This window comes from Oryx dammah, unplaced genomic scaffold (assembly GCF_014754425.2).
Source record: "Oryx dammah isolate SB20612 unplaced genomic scaffold, SCBI_Odam_1.1 HiC_scaffold_27, whole genome shotgun sequence".
NCBI lineage: Eukaryota > Metazoa > Chordata > Mammalia > Artiodactyla > Bovidae > Oryx > Oryx dammah.
Window position 1 is genome coordinate 32,337,415 of NW_024070211.1, and position 22,197 is coordinate 32,359,611.

Below are 22,197 nucleotides of genomic sequence, written 5' to 3' on the forward strand. Positions count from 1 at the left end.
GAGGGGTAATTCTTCTGAAAACCTCACTCTGAGACTTATTCTTAGAGGGATCTGAGGAGCCTTATTAGCTCATTAGGTGACTTAACTGTTTCTGAGGTTCTTAAAAGACACAGACAGGCTAGACAACTCTGGCTCAGAGTGGTTCCTTGATTGCTCCCATCATCTAGAGCTCAAAGAAAAAGAAATCAATTTAACATGAATAATTTCACTTCCTGGCTTCTCTAATAGACATTTATTAAGGATTTCGGTCTTCGAGGATGATATTTATTATTAAAGAGCTTTGCATGACTATTATTATTTTACCTTTGGACTGAATAGTCCTTATAAGAAGTAGCACTATTGGATGAGTCCAAAAGAATTGCTCACTTTTCAAGAGTGATCCACCAAGATGCTAAGGGCTATTAGGAAAGGGGAATTTATGCCTTTTGAAACCTGTGTTTCGTCAGTGTGTTTTATACTATTTTTCTCCTGAATCTGCAGGATACAGAATCGTCTATTCCCCATCCGTAGAGGGTAGTAGCACAGAACTCAATCTTCCTGAAACTGCCAACTCTGTCACTCTCAGTGACTTGCAACCTGGCGTTCAGTATAACATCACCATCTATGCTGTGGAAGAAAATCAAGAAAGTACTCCTGTCTTCATCCAGCAAGAAACCACTGGAGTCCCACGTTCAGGTAACCTAAAGATGCTTCTTGTGCTGTCTTATCTCTTAAGGCTTAAGAAAGTCACATCTTGAACCTCCCTTTTGCCAGAGGAACAAAACCAACCTTGGCTTGTGTTCACTCCATGAGCCTAGTAGGGACAACCAGACATGTAAGATCAAAGAATAATTGTCTCTTTGGGGGGTTTATTTAGTTTCTGTCTACGGTTCCTATATGGAAGTCGTCCTATAGATGACTCTATCCCTGAACTTATGAAATTTAGCTGAAATGTCCTCACTGTAAAGTAACTAATAAAAGCTGGCTATTGGCTTTCCTGATTAAAAATTGACAGCATAAAGCCTTCATATTTTCCCCAAGAAACCCAAGGGGTAGTTCATCTGTTGTTCTTAAGTATTAAAAAAGATTCATTAAAGTAAAAACCACATTTTTTTTTCTGTTGTCACAAGAGTTTGCTTAGGGGTTTTTGGGGGGTATGTTTATTTTAAACCCCCCAATAGGACACTTCATTTGATGGAAACTCATCTGCTTACATTCACATTTTATGTAATAGTTTTAAATGTCAAATGTAAACAAGATGACTAAACCATGAAAATATAACCCCAAAAATGTGTTCTTAGATTTAAAGAGAAAAGAGCTTTGCTCTGAAGAGAGGGCTCTATGAATTGCCTTATACACATCTGGCAAACTGTTTTTTAAAAAATAATCCTCAACAGGAATTGCGAATGACTGCTCGGCTCTTGTCTATTAGATAAAGTTCCCCCTCCCAGGGACCTGCAGTTTGTGGAGGTGACAGATGTGAAGATCACCATCATGTGGACACCCCCAGAGAGTCCAGTAACCGGTTACCGCGTGGATGTGATCCCCGTCAACCTGCCCGGGGAGCATGGGCAGAGGCTGCCCGTCAGCAGGAACACCTTTGCAGAAGTCACCGGGCTGTCGCCTGGGGTCACTTATCACTTCAAAGTCTTCGCCGTGAACCAGGGGAGGGAGAGCAAGCCCCTGACGGCACAGCAGGCAACCAGTAGGTTTGGGGTCCTTTATCTCCACCCTCCCTTTCCACTTGTGATGAATGGGCAGCACTCCATTCACTCCTGGGTTCACAATTAGAAACAGGAACATACTCAGAGGACAGGAAATGTATAGCCTCCATAGAGGCTAAATGGTAATCCATTTCCCAAATACATGGGGAAATGACACTAAAGGAGCAAAACTTAGCCTAATTTTCCTTGCTAATGGAGACATGGATTGAAAATTTGAGTACTATTTGTGTAACTAAATATACCTAAGTCAGACTTCAAGTATAATCTTCTAATCCTTTTATAGCAGAATTATTTATAAATAGTAATTGCTAAAACATTCAATGAATATTAAGCACCAGGTCATATGCTCAGTTCTTTATTATCCTCATGTTTAATCCTTATTTTGAGTTAATAAGGAAGGTCTTATTATTATCCCTAGGGATACATGAAGAGACTGAAGCTTATAAAAAATTCTGCAACTTGTAAAGTAACAGAGCTGAGAAATGATGGAGTGGGGATCCACATAGACCTATGTCTTTTTGACTCCAAAGCCCATGCTTTGTTGTTATACTTGACTACCTCTTAAACATTTTCTCCCTCTGAAAAGTGTTTTAAATTATTGTAGGGAAATTGCCAGTTATCACACTCAAGAAGAAAACCAACAATTTATGTGATTCTTTGTGCTAGGGAAAACTCACCAGGGTCTTGCCATGAATCTGAGGTTCTGAGTATATGTTATCATTTTTGTCTAATCTGAATCATGTGAAAGTTAACTTTTATTATTCAAGCAAAGGATTAGTCCTTGAATAAATGCAGAAAACATCACTGTGCTCCACGTGGAACTTTCTTCTTACCTTCATTTTAAAGGGTTTATTTCTCTTTTCTTCACCTGTTTGGCTCAGAGCAGAACAAACTATAGCTTCATGAGTCCTGGCTTTTGTTTTTATTTTTATTTTTTTTAGGTTATTTTTTATTTTACTTTACAATTCTGTATTGGTTTTGCCATACATTGATATGAATCCACCACGGGTGTACATGCGTTCCCAAACATGAACCCCCCTCCCACCCCCCGGCTTTTGTTTTTAAATACCATCTCTGCCATGTTAGTGTAATTTCTGAGGGTAATGGGAAAATCATGCTGAAAAATTATAAACTTTCCACAGGATCAAAGTCAGGCAAACACAGTGAGTAATTTCTCATGACTGACAAGAGTTTTGTGAAGTTCTCTGTAGCACTCAGGCTCTTCTTCATGGCTCAGTATTTCCAAGGTTTTGATCTTTGTTTCAACCTTGAGAAGAAAGAACTTAGAAAATTCAGTCAGGCTTTAGGATTTCAGTATGATAATTCTGAAGTGCAGCTATTTCTTGACGTATTTCATCTCTTTTTCTAGAATTGGATGCTCCTACCAACCTCCAGTTTATCAATGAAACCGATACCACGGTCATAGTGACCTGGACTCCACCTCGCGCCCGGATAGTCGGGTACCGACTGACTGTGGGCCTGACCCGGGGAGGCCAGCCCAAGCAGTACAATGTGGGGCCCGCAGCCTCGCAGTACCCACTGAGGAACCTGCAGCCTGGCTCTGAGTATGCTGTAAGCCTCGTAGCTGTGAAGGGCAATCAGCAGAGCCCCAGAGTCACCGGAGTCTTCACCACTCGTAAGTCAAAATTTAAATGTCTTTTCTTGATGATGTCTCATCTGTATTTACATTCTCTCTCCTTCATCCATTTTTTAAGAAGCTAACTTAGGGAATTTCATGGCGGTCCAGTGGTTAAGACTCTGTGCTGTCCCTGCCCAGTTCCCTGGTCAGGGAGCTAAGATCCCACAAGCTGTGCCATGTGGCCAAAAAAGAACAAAGTTAACATAAAAAACTTGGTACAAGTTTTAAATAATTATTTTTAATTTGAAAAAAGAGATATTTAAAGTGGTCCTACTCAAAGTGTGATCCATGGACCCACTGCTGCTCTATGAGTTGTTTGTTATGTGGACTAACGAGCTTATGCCAGAATGGATCAGGGAGCACACTTCAATTTAGTTAATACTTTTTTGAAGCAAAGTTTTCTTGATGAAGGAAGCAGTGGGTTATATGACATATGTTACCAAGGTCCTTATTTCCTCCGAAACCAGTACTTTGAGTAGCATGGTTTAAGACACCCAAGTTATTCGAAAATTGAATGCTACTGAATTAAATGAATTTACTAAATACTAGTTAAGGCAAGAAAAAAATCAGCCACTGTGTCTACATCCTGATACTTTGAGCATTGAACGACAGCATTAAATGTGGAAGAAAAACATCTCCCAGTTGAATAGAAACCAACAGGACAAGAAGCTAAGGAAGTGATGAGTGTTGACAACAGCAGATTAAAGTACTTCTGCAGAACAGGATAGCTTTTTTTTTTTTTAAACTTTTCTTAAATCACTCTTGAAATTCCACAGAAGGAAAAATACTGACTAATTTTTGGTCATGTCTGTCTTTTGCTCAACACTTTACAGGAAGTGACCTTAAATCTCTTTCATATCTATATCACAATAGAGGACTGTATTCATGAGTTGATGTCTATTAAATGCATATTCATGAATTGATTTCTATTAATACATCTCATTTACATTACAAAGACATATGAGACCCATAATTTCTAGATAAGCATTAATTGCTGTTTTTAGCTCATTTTGAATTACAGAAGGACTTAACACTTTTTTAGCATATATTGCAACTGTGAACTAGCTTGCAGTTCCCTAAAAGCTTTCCACAAATCTTACTCTAACTTGAAAAATAGATGTTAAAAGGCATTCAAAAAGTGAATATAAGTTTAGTTTATAAATTACTGTGAAATTTATTTCACACAAAAAAGTGTCTATAAAATTTTCTTTGTAGGAATTCATAATTTACTAAAAATTTATTTCCATTTAAATTGCATGTATAAAGCTTGGCAGTAAACGCTTTTTCCTAAGTAACTACTAGTCATAAACAAGTAAAATCTACTTTTTATCTATAAGCTGACCTTTGAATTTTGCTATTTTATGTGACATGTTACTAAGACTCTAAAATCGATTAACGTGAAATCAGTATCTTTGTATTTCTTAGGAATACCTGTTTCTTATAGATGACATTCATTGCATTAGAATGGAGAGTTTAGTAGTAGTCTTTTTCTGACCACGTGTTTTCTTTTTTACTTTTTAACATGAAACATATTTTACATAGTTTCTTTTGTTGGATAAAATGCCTGTAAAAGAATAAGCATCTTGTTTATTTTATTGAAAAAATAGTTGATTTACAATGTTGTGTTAATATCTGCTGAACAGCAAAATGACTCAGTTATACATATGAATATATATTCTTTTTCATATTCTTTTCAACTATGATTTTTCACAGGATATTATGTATAGTTCCCTGTGCTATACAGTAGGACCTTGTTGTATATCTGTCCTATATATACTAGTTTGAACCTTTTAATCCCAAATTCCCAATCTTTCCTCCCCTACCTTTTCCTTTGGCAATCGCAAGGCTGTTCTCTGCATTTGTGAGACTTTTTTTTTTGTAGATATGTTCATTTGTGTTGTATTTTAGATTCCACAGATAAGTTATATATGGTATTTGTCCTTCTTTCTGACTTCACTTAGTTTGAAAATCTCTAGGTCCATCCATGCTATTTGCTACAAATGCATTCATTCTTTTTAATGGCTGAGTAATATTCTGTTTTAATGTCTGTACCACATCTTTATTCATTCATATGTTGATAGACATTTAGGTTGTTTCTGTGTCTTGGCTATTGTAAATAGTGCTGCTGTGAATCTAGGGATGCATGTATCTTTTAGAATTATAATTTGTCTGTATATATGTCCAGGAGTGGAATTGCTGGATCATATGGCAATTCTATTTTGAGTTCTTTTGAAAAACCTCCATACTGTTCTCCATAGTGACTGCACCAATTTACATTCCCACCAACAGTGTAGGAGTGGGTCCCTTTTCTCCACACCCTCTCCAATGTTTTTTATTTGTAGACTTTATAATGATGGCCATTCTGATTGGTGTGAGGTGGTATCTTATTGTAGTTTTATTTACATTTCTCTAAGAAAAAGCATTTTTAATGATACTAACAATAAGTGGAATGGGTGGGGCAATTATTGGCTATTTCAAGTACTTTTGGAGATTTTGATATACTGGACATGTTATTTTATTGTGTACACAGTGCATTTATAAAAATAAAATTTTATTTGAGTTAACTGACAAAACTTCTTTTATTAGATAAAAGTGATGCCTTGCACATAGTATGCTTTCAAAAAATATTTGTTGACTAGATTGTGAAAACAGCTCAATCAAAGTTAGGTTTAACATTTTTTTCTTTGGCCACACTGTGCAGCATGCAGGATCTTAGTTCCCTGACCAGGAGTAGAATCCATGCCTTCTAACCACTGGACCACCTGGGAAGCCCCCCCACGCTTTAGATTTAAATAAGCTTCTGTTAGCAGGGAGTTCTGAGGTTGTGAACATCAGCTGGACTTGCATATTTTTGGAGTTGCTCTAAGTTTGTGTAGTTTTTTTACTGTTACCAAGCTAAATTCTGGAATAACTTTTCTGGGTTTTATAACTTGTACTAAATTCTTAAGAGCATATGGTGGGGGTAGGAGAGCTCTTTCTGGGGGGAAACCAGCCTACTCCTTTATAAATAGGGCAAATTTTATTTTATTTTTTAACATCCAGGCTGTCCTTCACCTAACAAGACCTGCCAGAATCCATAGCTCATACTTACAGTCACATTCTTTGTTTGCCATCAGTTTGTGGGTTTGTGGTTTGGAGGGTTTCCCGTAATGGTGTTCCCAGGCAGACAGCATCATCTTAAACTTGGGAACCTTTTAGCTGGCTGGCTCAAGCAATAGAAAACACCCAATCGTAAAGCCCAAGACAGTTGAGAATGTTTTTTTTTAAAAAATTGTGGGTTTCCCAGATGTTCCGTGAAAGAAACTGCTCCCTGAATTGTTTCTTGTGGTCATTAAATGGTCACTCAGGGATGGCCATGGCATTTTGGCAAAGTCAGTGGCAACCAAATAGTGTATGATTTCAGTGACTCTGGGAAGGCATCATGGATCACCCATCCTAATTCTCCTGAAAACATCATCAAAATAATAACATACTCATGAAACATGCCTCTAAACCAGTAGAACTTCAGTCCCGCCATTAAAGCAGTCATTACCAAGGAGCCCACACATATATTTTGTTTTTTCAGACAACAGGATTTTAAAAGTAAGTTTTTAAAAGTTGCGCATGAAAATCTAGATTGGAAGACAATTGCAGTGCTGGGCCTGAATTTTCCCATGACTGGAGCTGAGTAATAATAGAGTAGTCTTAAAGACTCTTAATACTCATTTGTCTAAGTCTGCAGGATGTCTTTGTCAAATCAGCCATTCATAGTTTAGAATAAAAATGCATTTACTAGGTTTTTCTCGGTGGGTACAAAAATTTGGTTGGGATGCAAAGAGGAAGAAATTATGAAGGCCATGTACCATGCAGTGTGCCATGTGCCATGAGCCATTGAAAACCTGGAATTTGACTCACCTGATACAAATGCCTTAACGTCTAAGACCTCACCTTTCCCATAGCAGCCAGTTATTGAAATGCTTGTTTCCCTTATTACAAGATTTAGTTGTTCTGCCAATTATATTTTAAAGAGTTTGAGTTTATGATAAGGTCTGTAAGACTGTGGAAAATGTGTATCTCAACTTTGTGTACACATATTCTTCCCTTTTTTTAAGTATTATTTTCACTAAGAAATAAAAGTGATGCCAGGATCTAGGAGATTTGAAATCAACTTTTCTTATAATACCTAATTCCAGTGGCAGAATGCTAAATTTCTGTAGTGTGATTATTCTGAATGAATAATTATATATTTAAAGAAAGACTGTTTAGAATTTATAAGTTCATCCATGGTGGCAGATTTTGTTTAACTTTCATATGGCATCTCTTTTTGCAGCCAAAAATAATTGGCCATCAGCTTGAAGGGGAAGGGAGTTTGGGGGACAATGGATGCATGTATATGTATGGCTGAGTCCCTTTGCTTTCCACCTGAAACTAACACAATATTGTTTGTTAGTTATTCCTATATGAAATAAAAAATAATAATTGGCCATCATTATGGAATGACTCAGCATAATCGTCTATAATTTAGTCATTGTTCTCAAAATAATGATTAAGAAGCAGAGTGATAATCAGTTTGTGATGACCAATTTTACATTTTATATGGGATTTTATACGATGATAGGGAAAGTTGTTGTCATCAAACTCAAATCCCAAACATGATGAAAATACACAGATTACAGAATCCAAGGAGTTGAAAGGGTCCTATGTGGTCATCCAGCTCCTCGTTATTCAAATATGATTCATGGACCTATAGCATTGGTGTACGGAAATGCAAACTACCCAGCCACATACGCACCTATAGAATCAGATCCTGCATTTAAGCCAGGTCTCAGATAATTTGCATGGTACATGAAAGATTGAAAGGCACTGATCTACTCTAAATTTTCATCTATGTTACATTTTGGATCGTTAGTTGACTGAACTGAGGTACCGGATAAAAAATACTTATCTGCATTCTCTGTGATTTCGAGGTTTGAACACATGCTTTTTTTTATTCCATTTCACAGTGCAGCCTCTGGGCTCCATCCCACCTTACAACACAGAGGTGACTGAGACCACCATTGTGATTACATGGACACCTGCCCCAAGGATTGGCTTTAAGGTAAATTGCAGATGTTCCTAATCTCTTGTGATACAGCCCTGAGGTGCCCTCATGTTTCTGGATCTGGCTAAAACAGGACGTTTCAAGAATCGGGTGACTTGGGTTTTGTTCTGTTTCTGTTCATACCTCACTGGCCACACTGTCAGGGCATCACAATACTTCTGCCTCCCTGAATTGCTGGAAAGATGGATTGAGGCTGTAAAAGTGCTTTGCAAAGAAGAAAACATTAGTATGAAGCTGTTAGTTGTTGTTATCTTATTTTCTCTATCCTTTCCCCCAGGGAATTACATTTAAAGATATATATATAGGGAAACCACATTTGTTGTGTTGTTCTAAATAGATATCATGCTCACAAAAACCAATTTAGGGAGGCCAATTAAACTCAGAATAGCTCAAAAATCACATTTTCATCCGATCAGTTTCATCTCAACTTGTTCAAAGCCCTTGGGTGAATCTCTTAATAGAAGTTAAGATTAAGCTCTTCCCTATAGATCTGGATACTTGTTTTTTTTAAAGTAATGGTATTAGGGAAGTGAGGAATACAAATGAATGTGTTTAAGATTTCCTTTCTTTGGAATTTAGAGTGTGGAGAGAGAAATATTTATTATACTTGAAAATCAAGACTAAATCCTAATGATTGTTTGTTTTAAAATATATACCAAAGACCACTTCTTTTCTGAAATATGCAATAGCATATTGATAATTACACTACTTAAATACAGAGAATCCCTTTTTGAAGATTGTCAATGTATCTTTTAAATTTCCCTTATTGCCTGGAGAATCCCAGGGAAGGGTGAGCCTAGTGGGCTGCCATCTATGGGGTCGCACAGAGTCAGACACGACTGAAGCGACTTAGCAGCAGCAGCAGCAGCAGTGTCAGTTGGCCTTATACTTTACTAAGGCTGCCTTCAGAGTTGAACCCTGATGACATAATATTACCTAGGTTTTTTTAAATAAAATACTAAAAGGGTTGAAAATTCTGGACATAGTAATCTTAATTCTTCTTTTGTAACATACCAATCTTGCATTTGAAGCTGTGAATATACTTCTTCAAAAGGAGTGTTTTTGGAGTACAAAGTGTTACAGGGGCTGGTACCTAAGTTGAATGTTAGTAACTCATTAAAGGGAGAACTCGAGGATTTCTTCCAGCAAAAAGAAAATAAGAAACAAACAGACATGTAGCTGAAAGCCTTTGTGTACTTCTAGTTTGTACCAGGAGGTTATTAAGCGAAACAATATGTAATGATGTTTCTCTAGAACCTTCCATTATAAACTACCTTAACTTAGTTTTGGAAGATACTTGCCCTAACTGGTACCCTCCCCCCAATTCTGGGGAATTTCCAGTGAAATTATTTAATAGGGCTAAAGTAAGGTCCCAACTTATTCCCAACTAAAAGCAGAGTACAGTTCCTGAGGAGTCTACATTATGCGAAGCATAACCACAACTTCTCAGCAGTAACCCAGCTCTGGAAATATTTGTCCTTGGTGTTTATTTTGTGCTCTTTCTCCTAGCTGGGTGTACGACCAAGCCAGGGAGGAGAAGCACCACGAGAAGTGACTTCAGAGTCAGGAAGCATCGTTGTATCTGGCCTGACTCCAGGTGTGGAATACGTTTACACCATCTCTGTCCTCAGGGATGGACAAGAGAGAGATGCACCAATTGTGAAGAAAGTGGTGACACGTAAGAGTTCTTTGCTTCTTTTCATATTTTAAACTGTTGCACTTTTTAAAGGTAACTTACAGCGGTATTGCTTTTTTACTTACGATAATGACACAAGGGAAAGATTTCATTCCCACTTACATTATTAGCTATTCTCTAAGTCTGGAGCAGCAAGTTCAACTGATGTCATATAATTCATGACATCAGAAGTGTTCTTTCCGTATCAAAAATTATCTGTGAATTGACAACACAGAAAAAGATTTCAGCAGTGTTGCAAAATTTAAAATTGTAAAAAAAAAAAAAAAAAAAGTGCTTTCAGAGAATTGCTATCCATCATGGTTTTACAGTACAACTTCTTTATTTTTACTGATAATTGAAGGAAGGGAGAGAGGGAGGGAGTGGGGAGGAAGGGAGAGAAACGTTCTGAAGCTCAAACACTTTAGCTAGTTTTGTGTGCATGTGTGTGCATGCTAAGTCACTTCAGTCGTGTCCAACTCTTTGTGACTCCATGGACTGTAGCCTTCCAGGCTTCTCTGTCCATGGGATTCTCCAGGCAAGAATACTGGAGTGGGTTTCCATGCCCTCCTCCAGGGGATCTTCCTGACCTAGGAGATGAACCCACATCTCTTACAACAACTGCATTGGTAGGCAGGGTCTTTACTGCTAGCACCACCTGGGAAGCCCCATCCGAACGTTAACTGTTAATTAAAATTTTTTTCTGTGTAGCACTGTCCCCACCAACGAACTTGCACCTGGAGGCAAACCCTGACACTGGAGTGCTTACCGTCTCCTGGGAGAGGAGTACCACTCCTGGTAAGCCCACAATGTATCAGAGGACAGAATTCTAAGGGTAATGAAAGGTAGAAATGACCTTACTTTTACAGAATGAAAAAACTTGGAAAAAATTAACATATCCATTGTCACAAATGTTACAGAACTGGGATTGTAACTTAAGTGTTCAGACTCACTCTCACACTCAGCATCATGTATTTGGATCTTAATTGTCAGTTTTACTTATACTCAATACTGAGAAATTTGGCTAAATGGCATTCCGTGATTGTTTGATTGTTTTTTTAAAGCTTTACATAAAGCTTTTATCTGAACTCATTCACACATATTTATACCCATGGACTGTAGCCTGCCAAGTTCCTCTGTTCATGGAATTTTCCAGGCAAGAAGAATACTGGAGTGGGTTGGCATTTCCTCCAGGAGATCTTCCCGACCCAGGGATTGAACCTGTGTCTCCTGCATTTAAGGCTGTTTCTTTACCTGCTGAGCCATCAGGGAAGCCTTATACAATCATAATATGTGTAGAGATATCTATGACAATATTCAAGTATCATTATGGAATGGGGCAATGGCAAGAGAAATTTTAGATATTCCTGATCTTTGTCACGTCCATGAGAAATGTTAACTAAAATACTTATCATTGGTTATATTGGGGGAATTACTATTGAAATATCAGGATATTCATTATTGGGAAAATTCTAAATTAGAAACAAATGCCAACTAATGTTGATGGCATCCATAACTACTGTATGTACTTATTACAGTACAGGCTTTATTTTGCTTATTATTTCACTATTCTGATTTGTACTTTCATTTTTTAAAAATAGTCCTTACCTTTGCTGGGGTACACAGTTGAGGCAATTATCTCTAAATCAGATCAATATGTGCTGTCACACACAATAAAGCTAGCTCAAAATATCCTTTTTAATTCCCTCTGAAGTAAGGTGATTTTGGTGAAGTTTTCGTTACCTGTAGAAGCCTCATTTAAGCCCAAACTACACCATTTCCAGTTGAATCACTCTTAAGTTGAAACTTTTAGGTTGGCGAGATTCATGCTTGTTAGCAGCTAGATCACTAATATTTAGTGTTAATGGATGGGTTAGTTTGTCCATAGCACATGTAATGACCCATTTATTTCCCGTCCAGTTGGAATTCCTTGTATATACTACTTTAGTGGTCACCTTATTCCTAATTATAAAATGTACCATCATTTTCTCCCTTTTTAGTAAGTTTAACTTAAATATACTTTCTCACTTTACTCTTAGTCTGTCCCTGTGACTCTCTGGCCATTGCTATTTTAATTCGAATGTCTCTCTCCTCCCCACAACCCTCTCACTGCCCCACTTTGATGATTTCTGAAGTCTTCAGCAGTTAATACACTATTTTTTTTTAATTTGGCCATGCCATGCAGCATATGGGATTTTAATTCCCTGACCAGGTATCAAACCCAAGGCCCCTGCATTGAAAGCATACAGTCTTAACCACTGAACCACCAGGGAAATCCCAATATACTTTTCCTAGAATAAACAGAGTCACTTTTGTTTTTCACTTTTTCTCCTTTCCTTATTATTGAATAGTATTAGTCACTCAGTCATGTCTGACTCTTTGCAACCTCATAGACTGTAGCCCGCCAGGCTTCTCTGTCCATGGAATTCTCCAGGCAAGAATACTGGAGTGGGTAGCCATTCCCTTCTCCAGGGGATCTTCCGCACCTGTATAATCCCCTAGGTTCAGACCTTATTTTAATAAGTGAGGAGAACCTATTTTGGGGAGTATGCCTAAGGGTGCGAGCCAGTTCCGTGCTAAGCAGGTATAATAGAATATCCTTCAGCTGTCCTGCAAATGATCCACTAAGTAAAATCAGGATACATATGGTAGGAGGAACATGGAATTTAAGACAGAAAGCCTTTGGTAATCATTTTCCCTTTCCAAGATTTTCTTTAAACTGAAGATATTAATATCTTCCTCAAAGGGTTGTTGTAAGCACTGAATAACAGCAGGTGGAGTCTTCAGCACGTAAATATTGAGTCCTTTCCCCATTCCTCTTTGAGGGCGCATCAGTCTAGTAATTGGCTCTGGGTGGCAAAGGTTCTGGGCAGTAACTTTCTCCTTTCTGTTTTCTGCAGACATTACTGGCTACAGAATCACCACCACTCCCACAAACGGCCAGCAGGGATACTCTCTGGAGGAAGTGGTCCATGCCGATCAGAGTTCCTGCACCTTTGAAAACCTGAGTCCGGGCCTGGAGTACAACGTCAGTGTTTACACTGTCAAAGATGACAAGGAAAGTGTCCCTATCTCTGATACCATCATCCCAGGTAATGGAAAAATCAGCTGTTATCTTCAGAGAGGCAGTCCCAATGAGAGTGGGGATTAACCTCTTCACCCCCAGATGGTTGAGTGTGTCAAAATATGTTTGGGATTTAATTCTGACCTCGCAACCACACTCTAGAACCATGACGTCAAAGCCACTATTTGGACAAATGCTTGCTGTTAACACTGCTTGACTGTCTGTGCTTCCCTGGGATGCTCTTTGTCGCGATGGGTATGCAGTGGAGTGGCAACCATGGCCTTAACTCTGTGCTGTCCGCTCACGTGGAAATATTACTAAAACGATGTCATATGTCTGTACTCAGTACCAACAGGCAAAAAGTAATATGGTAAATGCATCCCATCCGTACATTTTTGCCTGATCTTACAGTCTCCATATGTGAGCACTGAAATAGCTCTTGGTTGACACATACATTCAGTTCTTCATCTTGCTATTTCAAATCCCTCTTTTTTTTTTTAATTGAAAAAAAAAAAAAAAGGAAAAAGAAAGGCCACACTTTTAGAGTGTACTTTCTTGTGGATTGAATGACAACATTGAAGAGACCTACCTTGGGATAGGTCTATTATTTGTCCAAAATTGAATCATGACAGAATGAAAGCGTTGGACAGATTGTGTTCTTTGCACGATTTGGTAGAATGCTTTTACTAATACTAATTAAATAACTTTGATTATGAAATGAACAAAATATTAACAGTGGCCTTGGACTCAGGCCTGTCTTTCACCTGAATGTGCTTTTGAATGGCACATTTTATACCATACATTCATAATGCCATAGCATTATGGCCCTGATGTTGTCATGAGTTTTTCTATGGGAAAAAAAAGAAGAACTCATCAGTCAGTTTTTTTGACCTTTTTCGTGCAAGCTTTATTCTCCTACTAAAAAGTTTTAGATTATTTTTTAGACTTTGCTGTTACTTACTATAGATATTATATCTAGGTTCTAAGAATGGTTTTGATATCCCAAACAGGACTGTAATCTTTAGAACCTGAGAGGTTCAAACTTTACTGTTTTGGGGATTTTCAAAAAAGAAACAAACCAAAATCTCTAAAGGAATATTGTAGCCTGTTTTATTCTCCCAGAGAAGCAAACTATTCATGGTGCTTAAAAGTCTTTTCAGATAATTTGGAACAGATTGCATATTACCATCATTGCTTTAACACTATCAATTTTACCACTAGTAACCTGATGTACACTGCTTTATTTTTTCCTCTTTTTTGCCTCTGTTTTCCTTTTGCCCTCCTTTGCTTTGTAACTCAATAGAGGTGCCCCAACTCACTGACCTAAGCTTTGTTGATATAACTGATTCAAGCATCGGCCTGAGGTGGACCCCGCTAAACTCTTCCACCATTATTGGGTACCGCATCACAGTAGTTGCGGCAGGAGAAGGTATCCCTATTTTTGAAGATTTTGTGGACTCCTCAGTAGGATACTACACAGTCACAGGGCTGGAGCCCGGCATTGACTATGACATCAGCGTTATCACTCTCATTAATGGCGGAGAGAGTGCCCCTACTACACTGACACAACAAACGGGTGAATTTTGAAAACTTCTGTGTTTAAGACATGGATGGTGTTGCATGCTGTCCCCAGTCACTCTGGTTAAATGTGGATGTTTCAAGGGAAAAACCAGCAATTTCCCAAAGATTAAGAGAGGGTAAGGAGTGGAAGGCATATGCTTCACTGATTGGATGGAGACATAGGCAGTAGTCTTAAGTACATTTTCATTGAAGCCATAAATATGAATTTGTATAAAGCTAAGAGAAATATAGATATCTGATCTATCAAATAAAAAATGCCAATGGTTCATTGAATTTGCAGACCTGGAATTTTTTTTTTTTAATCTAACATTTATACCAAACTGTATCAAGAGCACCAGTTAATAAGAAGAAATGTACTTCCAAAATGTACCATTAGACCCTTCCTTCTACTCTTTCATAAACTCTACCGTCTTGTTTGTGAGTGTCTAAAAACTAATTGAAATTTAGGTTAGAGTGGAAGGAGGGTATTTTTGTGGTAGGAGAAAAAGAGACTTTGATACATTCTAGGTTTTATTGCCATGATAAGGTGAAGAAACTCCTCTTTAACCACAGACTGGGGACCAGCATGCAACATTATAAAGGTTCTCTGCCCTGCATGGTAAGAAACATGCTGAGAACCCATTTGCATGAACCCTTCTCACTTGTAAGTAGAATTCACTGATGGAATTGTAGCTGTGGCGTAGCTGTAGCCACTCCTGCCAGGGGGACATTTAGGACCCTCCTGTCTTGTTGTCTGTGTGCATGTGTTTCTTTGGAAAGTATCGCTATGTTTCTCTTTGCTGTGTGGCAACTTAAGCCTCTTCAGCCTGGGATCAAATAATCATCAGTGGTATATTAATCATGTACCTTGATTTTATGTATTTGAAAGTGAATTAAAATTTTTCTTTAAAATATATGGACGGCAGAAAGGTTAAAGGGGCCTAACAGTACTGGGTGTAGTGTTTTATTTTTAACACTAGTTCACTATGACTTAGATTAGATGAGACTATTTGCATGATGACTTGTTTCCTTTATGCATGAAATACTGGTTTTTACCTTTCCAGCTATCCTTGTTAAGCTTTATTTTTTAAGCATTAACTGAGTGTTCCTTCTTATTTGAAACCAGCTGTCCCTCCTCCCACTGATCTGCGATTTACCAATGTTGGTCCCGACACAATGCGTGTCACCTGGGCTCCACCTTCATCCATTGAACTGACCAACCTTCTGGTACGCTACTCACCTGTGAAAAATGAGGAGGATGTTGCCGAGCTGTCAATTTCTCCTTCAGACAACGCAGTGGTCTTAACAAGTAAGCATTCAAGTGTATTTGTTCAGTAAATACTAGGCTAGCACATAAGGAAAAGAATTCTGTGTTCTCGGGTAGGAGCAACAGAGATTAAGACAGATACAACAGAACTACAAACTAGACTCCAAATCTAATGCACAGCTCTGTAATTTTGAAAGATGTTATATTTGTTGTTATTTTAACATATCTTTGATATCTACAACTTTTAAAAAATCAGTGGAAAAACACCAACTGTGAAGTTCAAAGACTTCAAACACGTTGTTTCCAAATAAGCACATTAAAAACAAATGTGTGCCAAGAGACATTGCATGACTAAATCTCAGTGTTTAGCGAGAGAAAAAAATGAGGATTGAAGCTGGTGTCGTAGCATCTGTTTTATTCTCATATAAGTGTCAGCAGGTAATCTGTTTGGTATTTGAAACTTAGAAACAGTGACTGGTCACTCAGGATAGATCAGGATTTTATTTTGAAGACAGAGCCAGGAGTTTAATTTGTACTTCAAAAAGAATCTGTTAGCAGGATTTCTCTGAAGGTGGAGGACTTTTGAAAATAACTGACACTAAAATAAACAGCCACAGTTTATGAAAATTGTTTCTTTCTAGTTCCTACCCTTTTGAAATTGATATTTTTTATTAAAGAAAATAAAAGGAGACTGCTACATGTTGCTTTTCACATAAATATTGCTTCTCATTATTTTTGCTATATTAGTAAAATACACATATAAGAACAGCAAACATTTTTATATAAGGGAAAACTAGCTCACACTTAGGTACACTACCTAATGATGGTCTAAAGACGTATTTTAGAGAATGAAATACAAAGAAAAAGCAACTCAGCATGACCATCCATACTCCTGGTTTCTCATTTTGTGGCTGAGGGTGAGAAATCCTTATGTCTGCCTTTCAGTGGGGCTATGATTCTGTTCTGGAGCATTCTGGAATCAGTAGTTACAGCATTACCCACCACACAAGGCTCTGCTTCAGGACCACTGTCTGCCCCACATTAGCCACAGACCTGTCACATGTTCAAATGTTCTAAGGTCTTATTCTAGATCCAATTCTAGATCTCAAGGTAGCCATTTCCCCCCAGAAAAGCCATTAATTATCCTGATTATACAGTTGAAGCAACTGAGGTCTCCAGTGGCTAAGTCCATTGCCCCGGCCAAGCAGGAAGGAGGAAATGGGAGTCCAAACATCCTGTTCCCTAGTCTCATGATTTTATAAAACTTTCAGGGGCCCCTGCAGAAGGGGAGATGGTGTAGTGGGAAAAGGGTCTTGGAAATAGGAATTCAAAGGTTAGAAACCTTACTCTGTATCTTTTTCATACCTCAGAATGAAAGGAGACCCAGGAATGTATATTCAACCCAAATATTCTGTGTGTGTGCTTTCACTTGCTCAGTTATGTTTGGCTTTGTAACTCCATGGACTGTAGCCCTCCAGACTCCTCTGTCCATGGGATTTTCCCAGGCAAGAATTCTCGAGTGGGTTGCCATTTCCTACTCCAGGGGATCTTCCTGATCCAGAGATCAAATCCATGTCTGGTCCATCTCCTGCACAGCAGGCGGATTCTTTACCAGTGAGCCACCTGGGAAGCACCTTAAATTTTCTGTTCTTATCTTAATATGGCAGAATCCATCACTCTCAATAATAAGTATGACTCTTTTCAAGTAAAGGTTAATTGTTAAGACCATTGGTCTTGGCTTGGGTCATCTCCTGCGTCATCTTGGGCACATATATCAGAAAAAATAACTTCTCTGTGCCTTATTTTTCTCATTTGTGAGGTGGGGATAATTTTAAACCAAACTTTTGGAGGTAATGGATATGTATATTGTCTCGAATGTGGTGATGGTTTCAGAGGTCTACAGATTGTCAAAATCTGTCAAATTAGACGTTGTAAATATTGGCAGTTTTTTGTTTGGTAACAAACCAGTTTTAAAAAGTTGCAGTCTACCTCCTTGTGTTGCTGCAAGGAGTATAAATGATATCTGCAGTACCATAGTCACGATCACGTGCCCTCAACAGACATGCTGTTAAGTGAACGACAGAAATATTCCTGTGCTGCAGAAGCTCCAGCTTATTTCGGATGCAGCTGAGTCACACCCACAGAAGTGGAGTTGAGGGAAAGGCTTGAAGATGCTACAGGGTAGGGCGGCCCTTCCTCATCACTGCCGACAGCCCCTCTCCAGGAAGCAACGTTCACTTCAGTGTAAATAGGCTCTAGAACTGGACTCTTGGATATTTTATTAGCTGAAATAGTACCAAGGGTGCTTCGGTTTTTCATTCTTTCAAGCACATTATAAAGATAATACTCATTTGTCTTTTCAGATCTCCTGCCTGGGACCGAGTATTTAGTCAGCGTCTCCAGTGTTTACGAGCAGCATGAGAGTATACCTCTTAGAGGAAGACAGAAAACTGGTGAGTCTTGTGGGTGACATGCTTATAGAGTGGCTTTCACCTACCAATTCTGAAGAGCAGAATTTGGTGCTGCTTCTAAAAATACATCTCCATTTTTGGGGGGAGCGGTCATTATCTTTAACCACTGGTCTTAAAAATTAAGACACCTTATGGGGATGTAAATGGGTACAGCCACTGTGGAAAACAGTGAGGAGATTCCTTAGAAAACTGAAAATTAAGTTACCATATGATCCAGTAATCCCACTCCTGAGCATATACACAGCCAAACGATAATTGAAAAGGACACACACAACCCTCTGTTCATCATAGCACTGTTTATAGTAGCTAAGATATGGAAATAGCCTAAATGACCGTCGACAGATGAACGGCTAAAGAAGAAGTGGTACGTACATACAGTGGAATACTACTCAGTCATTCTAAACCAATGAAATCATAATGCCATTTGCAGCAACATGGATGTAACTAGAGATTATCACAGTAAGTGAAGTAAGTCAGAAAGGGAAAGACACATACCATATCACTTATATATGGAATCTAAGATACGACACAAATAAACATATTTATGAAACAGAAACAGACTTACAGATATAGAAAACAGATTTGTGGTTGCCAAACGGAAAGGGGTTGGGGAGGAAAGGCCTGAAAGTTTTGGGATTAGCAGATTCAACCTATTACGTATGGATGGATAAACAATCAGGTTCTACTTTATAGCACAGGTAGCTATATTCAGTACTCTATCATAAACCATAATGGAAAAGAATATTAAAAATAGAAAAAAATATATATATAGCTGAATCACTTTGCTGTATAGCAGAGATTAACACAACATTGTAAATCAGTTATACTTCAATAAAAAAATATTGATTGATTTTTTAAAAAATTAAAACACCTTATTCAACTGTTACTCTGACTTCCAATCACTAAGATTGTACTCTCTGCCTCCAGGGAGGATTGAAAATAGTTCAGAAACTTTGTTGTCTGTCTTTTTAAAACTATCTCCCAAGAATAATATTTTGTAATTTCCATTATTGAGAGATGGTGAAATTTCTTTTTATTAGACAGCTCTGTCTGATGGCTGACCCAACACTGTCATTGCCATCTAAGTATTTTCCCTCCTTACTAAGCCAATATATCTTTTTTTCTTACTTGATGGAATATTCATTTACTATATAAAGGGAGTGGAATAGAATCCCATAATATTATGCCCTTCTTAAATGAGTGTTTCTGTTAATTTTTCCCTTTTAAAAATTGCACTTTAATATAACCACTTACTTATTTTTTATAGTCCACTTGCTTCCAAGAAGAAGTTGTGGTATCTCAATTTGATTTGAGTATGTTATTGAAGTAAATATAACTAAAATGAAAATTGTTGGAAATCCCAGAGAAGTTAAGTGATTTGAATTTGAGACCAGCCCTAAATTTTGTTAATTTTTCTTCAGTGCACTAAATTCTCAATTCATAAGGAATCAGGTGAATTGTAATTTGTCCAGGATGAAGTCTTATTTTAGTTTTAGAAAGTTTTTTGTTTGGCATTATTAGCACCGTGTTGCCATATCAGTTCCCTCTTGAGTGTAGAAAGCTTCTTTGAGAGCCAAACACTTGCCTTGAGAGTGGGCAGGTCTTGCCTTACTTTGGGAGATACACTTAGAGGATAGAAACAGAATTCTGGAACACTGAAGCATTTGAAAACCAGCAGTTCCCAGAATATCTAAAACTCCTGTCTTCAAATATGATGCAGAATTACCTGGATTACTTAGCCAAAGCAAAAAGAAAAAAAAAATGAGTTGGACAACTTGAGCAGAGTCAGTTTGTTATTTTGAAATATATCTGTGCCTTAGAACCAGTGTGAACCTAAGGTTCATGACAATTCATTGTGTTAGTAGAAAAGGGTTGAAACATTGGATGAATATTACTTTTCCTTACATTCTTCCTTAGTTCCTAAGTTGGTGCTATCTTTCTTTCCCCTTTATCTCTTCCTCCCCTGAATGGGAAAAACAGCTCTCGACTCCCCAAGTGGCATTGACTTTTCTGATATCACTGCCAACTCTTTCACTGTCCATTGGATTGCTCCGCGAGCCACCATCACTGGCTACAAGATCCGCCATCATCCTGAACACATGAGTGGAAGACCTCGGGAAGATCGAGTGCCTCCCTCTCGGAATTCCATCACCCTCACCAACCTGAACCCAGGCACAGAATATGTGGTCAGCATTGTAGCTCTTAATAGCAAAGAGGAAAGTCAGCCCTTGGTTGGCCAGCAATCAACAGGTAACTTGTTTTCCCATCTGCAAAGAAATTCAGAGGACTTTCCTATGCAGGCAGTAGCTTCTGTGACACAGCTTTGTGTTGTCTGAGTCATCATATCATAAAAAAAATAGATTATGGTTATGAGATAACTTCTTTATTCCAAGAAATTTCTTACTTGAATTAGGTATATGTGCATTTTTAAGAACTAAAGTTGTATTCGAAAAGTTGAAAATGTTCTGTTTCAAAGTTCTCTTAAAAACAAAATCATTTTAATATAACACTGTAAATTGTTCTTAGGCTATAGATGCTTAAGTACTTAGGGAAGAAGTATCATCATTTCTGTATTTCAGTCTCAAATGGATTAACAAAAAGGCATAGAGGCAAGGAAATGCGGCAAATATCACCAATTAGCAAATACCTAAAGACAGGAAATATGGGTGTTCATTATATTATTTTTATAACTTTTACTTTGTTCCAAAATTTTTTCAGAATACTCTTCAGAAATACTTTTCAGAAAACTCTTCAATAAACTTGAAATAATCATCTTGCCACAATTTGAATTGTCTCCTTGACCCCTAACCTAGCGTTGTTCATAACTTTTAATTTTCCTGATTTTGTATAGCATTTACATTATTATATGGAGGAAGCATAAAAGCAGTGTTCCAGAGAGTGAACAAAAGGTGGATCAGGGCATCCTTTGAAAGTTACGGATGTGAAAACTTTTCCTTGTATTTCTAGTGTCTGATGTTCCCAGGGACCTGGAAGTCATTGCTGCAACCCCCACTAGCCTGCTGATCAGCTGGGATGCTCCTGCCGTCACAGTGAGATACTACAGGATCACCTATGGAGAAACAGGTGCGTTAGGGAAGGGCTTCTTCACACCCTGATCGAGTCTTCTGTCATGAGTAACCTTAAAGCCCAGTATTGGATGCCTAATTAAAGAAACTTTGGCAAGTCCATTCTGTGGAGCCTTGATTTTTTTTTTTTTTAAGAGTGTGTAGGAAATATGTATGATATAACTGTTGGCAAAATCAAGATAAAACATTGTTTGTATACTACTAGAGGGGAACTGAGGGACTTCACTTTCACTTTTCACTTTCATGCATTGGAGAAGGAAATGGCAACCCACTCCAGTGTTCTTGCCTGGAGAATCCCAGGGACGGGGGAGCCTGGTGGGCTGCCGTCTATGTGGTCGCACAGAGTCGGACACAACTGAAGTGACTTAGCAGCAGCAGCAGAGGGGAACAGTAGAGCTGCGGAAGGAGGATTGTAAAGTCACAACTGTATTATCAGTGGTGAAATGATAAATAATTTGTATTTCTCTTCCTTTTACTTTCCTGTATTTTCAGGATTTTATTTAACATGAATGTATCCCATTAAGATTTTGGAAAAGGACCCCAGTATATGAAACTGTGGCTGTGCTGGGCCTTTGTTGCTGCACAGGCCTTTTTCCAGTGTGGTACACGGGCTTCTCATTGCAGTGGCTTCTCCTGTTGAAGAGCACAGCCCTAG

At 38.1% G+C, this 22,197-nt stretch overlaps 1 protein-coding gene across 12 annotated transcripts in view; it reads left to right on the forward strand.

Annotated features, from left to right (window-relative positions):
- Positions 1-22,197, forward strand: part of FN1 (fibronectin 1) — a 69,807-nt gene that overhangs the window by 26,573 nt on the left and 21,037 nt on the right. For 6 of the 12 annotated variants that reach the window (XM_040228554.1, XM_040228555.1, XM_040228561.1 and 3 more), the window contains exons 18-29: positions 481-675; positions 1,412-1,684; positions 3,073-3,339; positions 8,325-8,419; positions 9,932-10,100; positions 10,806-10,892; positions 12,995-13,186; positions 14,462-14,734; positions 15,845-16,027; positions 18,349-18,438; positions 20,437-20,706; positions 21,424-21,540. In XM_040228554.1, the coding sequence (XP_040084488.1) occupies positions 481-675; positions 1,412-1,684; positions 3,073-3,339; positions 8,325-8,419; positions 9,932-10,100; positions 10,806-10,892; positions 12,995-13,186; positions 14,462-14,734; positions 15,845-16,027; positions 18,349-18,438; positions 20,437-20,706; positions 21,424-21,540 (2,211 nt within the window). The remainder of the gene's footprint in view (positions 1-480; positions 676-1,411; positions 1,685-3,072; positions 3,340-8,324; positions 8,420-9,931; positions 10,101-10,805; positions 10,893-12,994; positions 13,187-14,461; positions 14,735-15,844; positions 16,028-18,348; positions 18,439-20,436; positions 20,707-21,423; positions 21,541-22,197) is intronic. The other 6 variants (XM_040228557.1, XM_040228560.1, XM_040228565.1 and 3 more) reach the window with 1 other exon arrangement.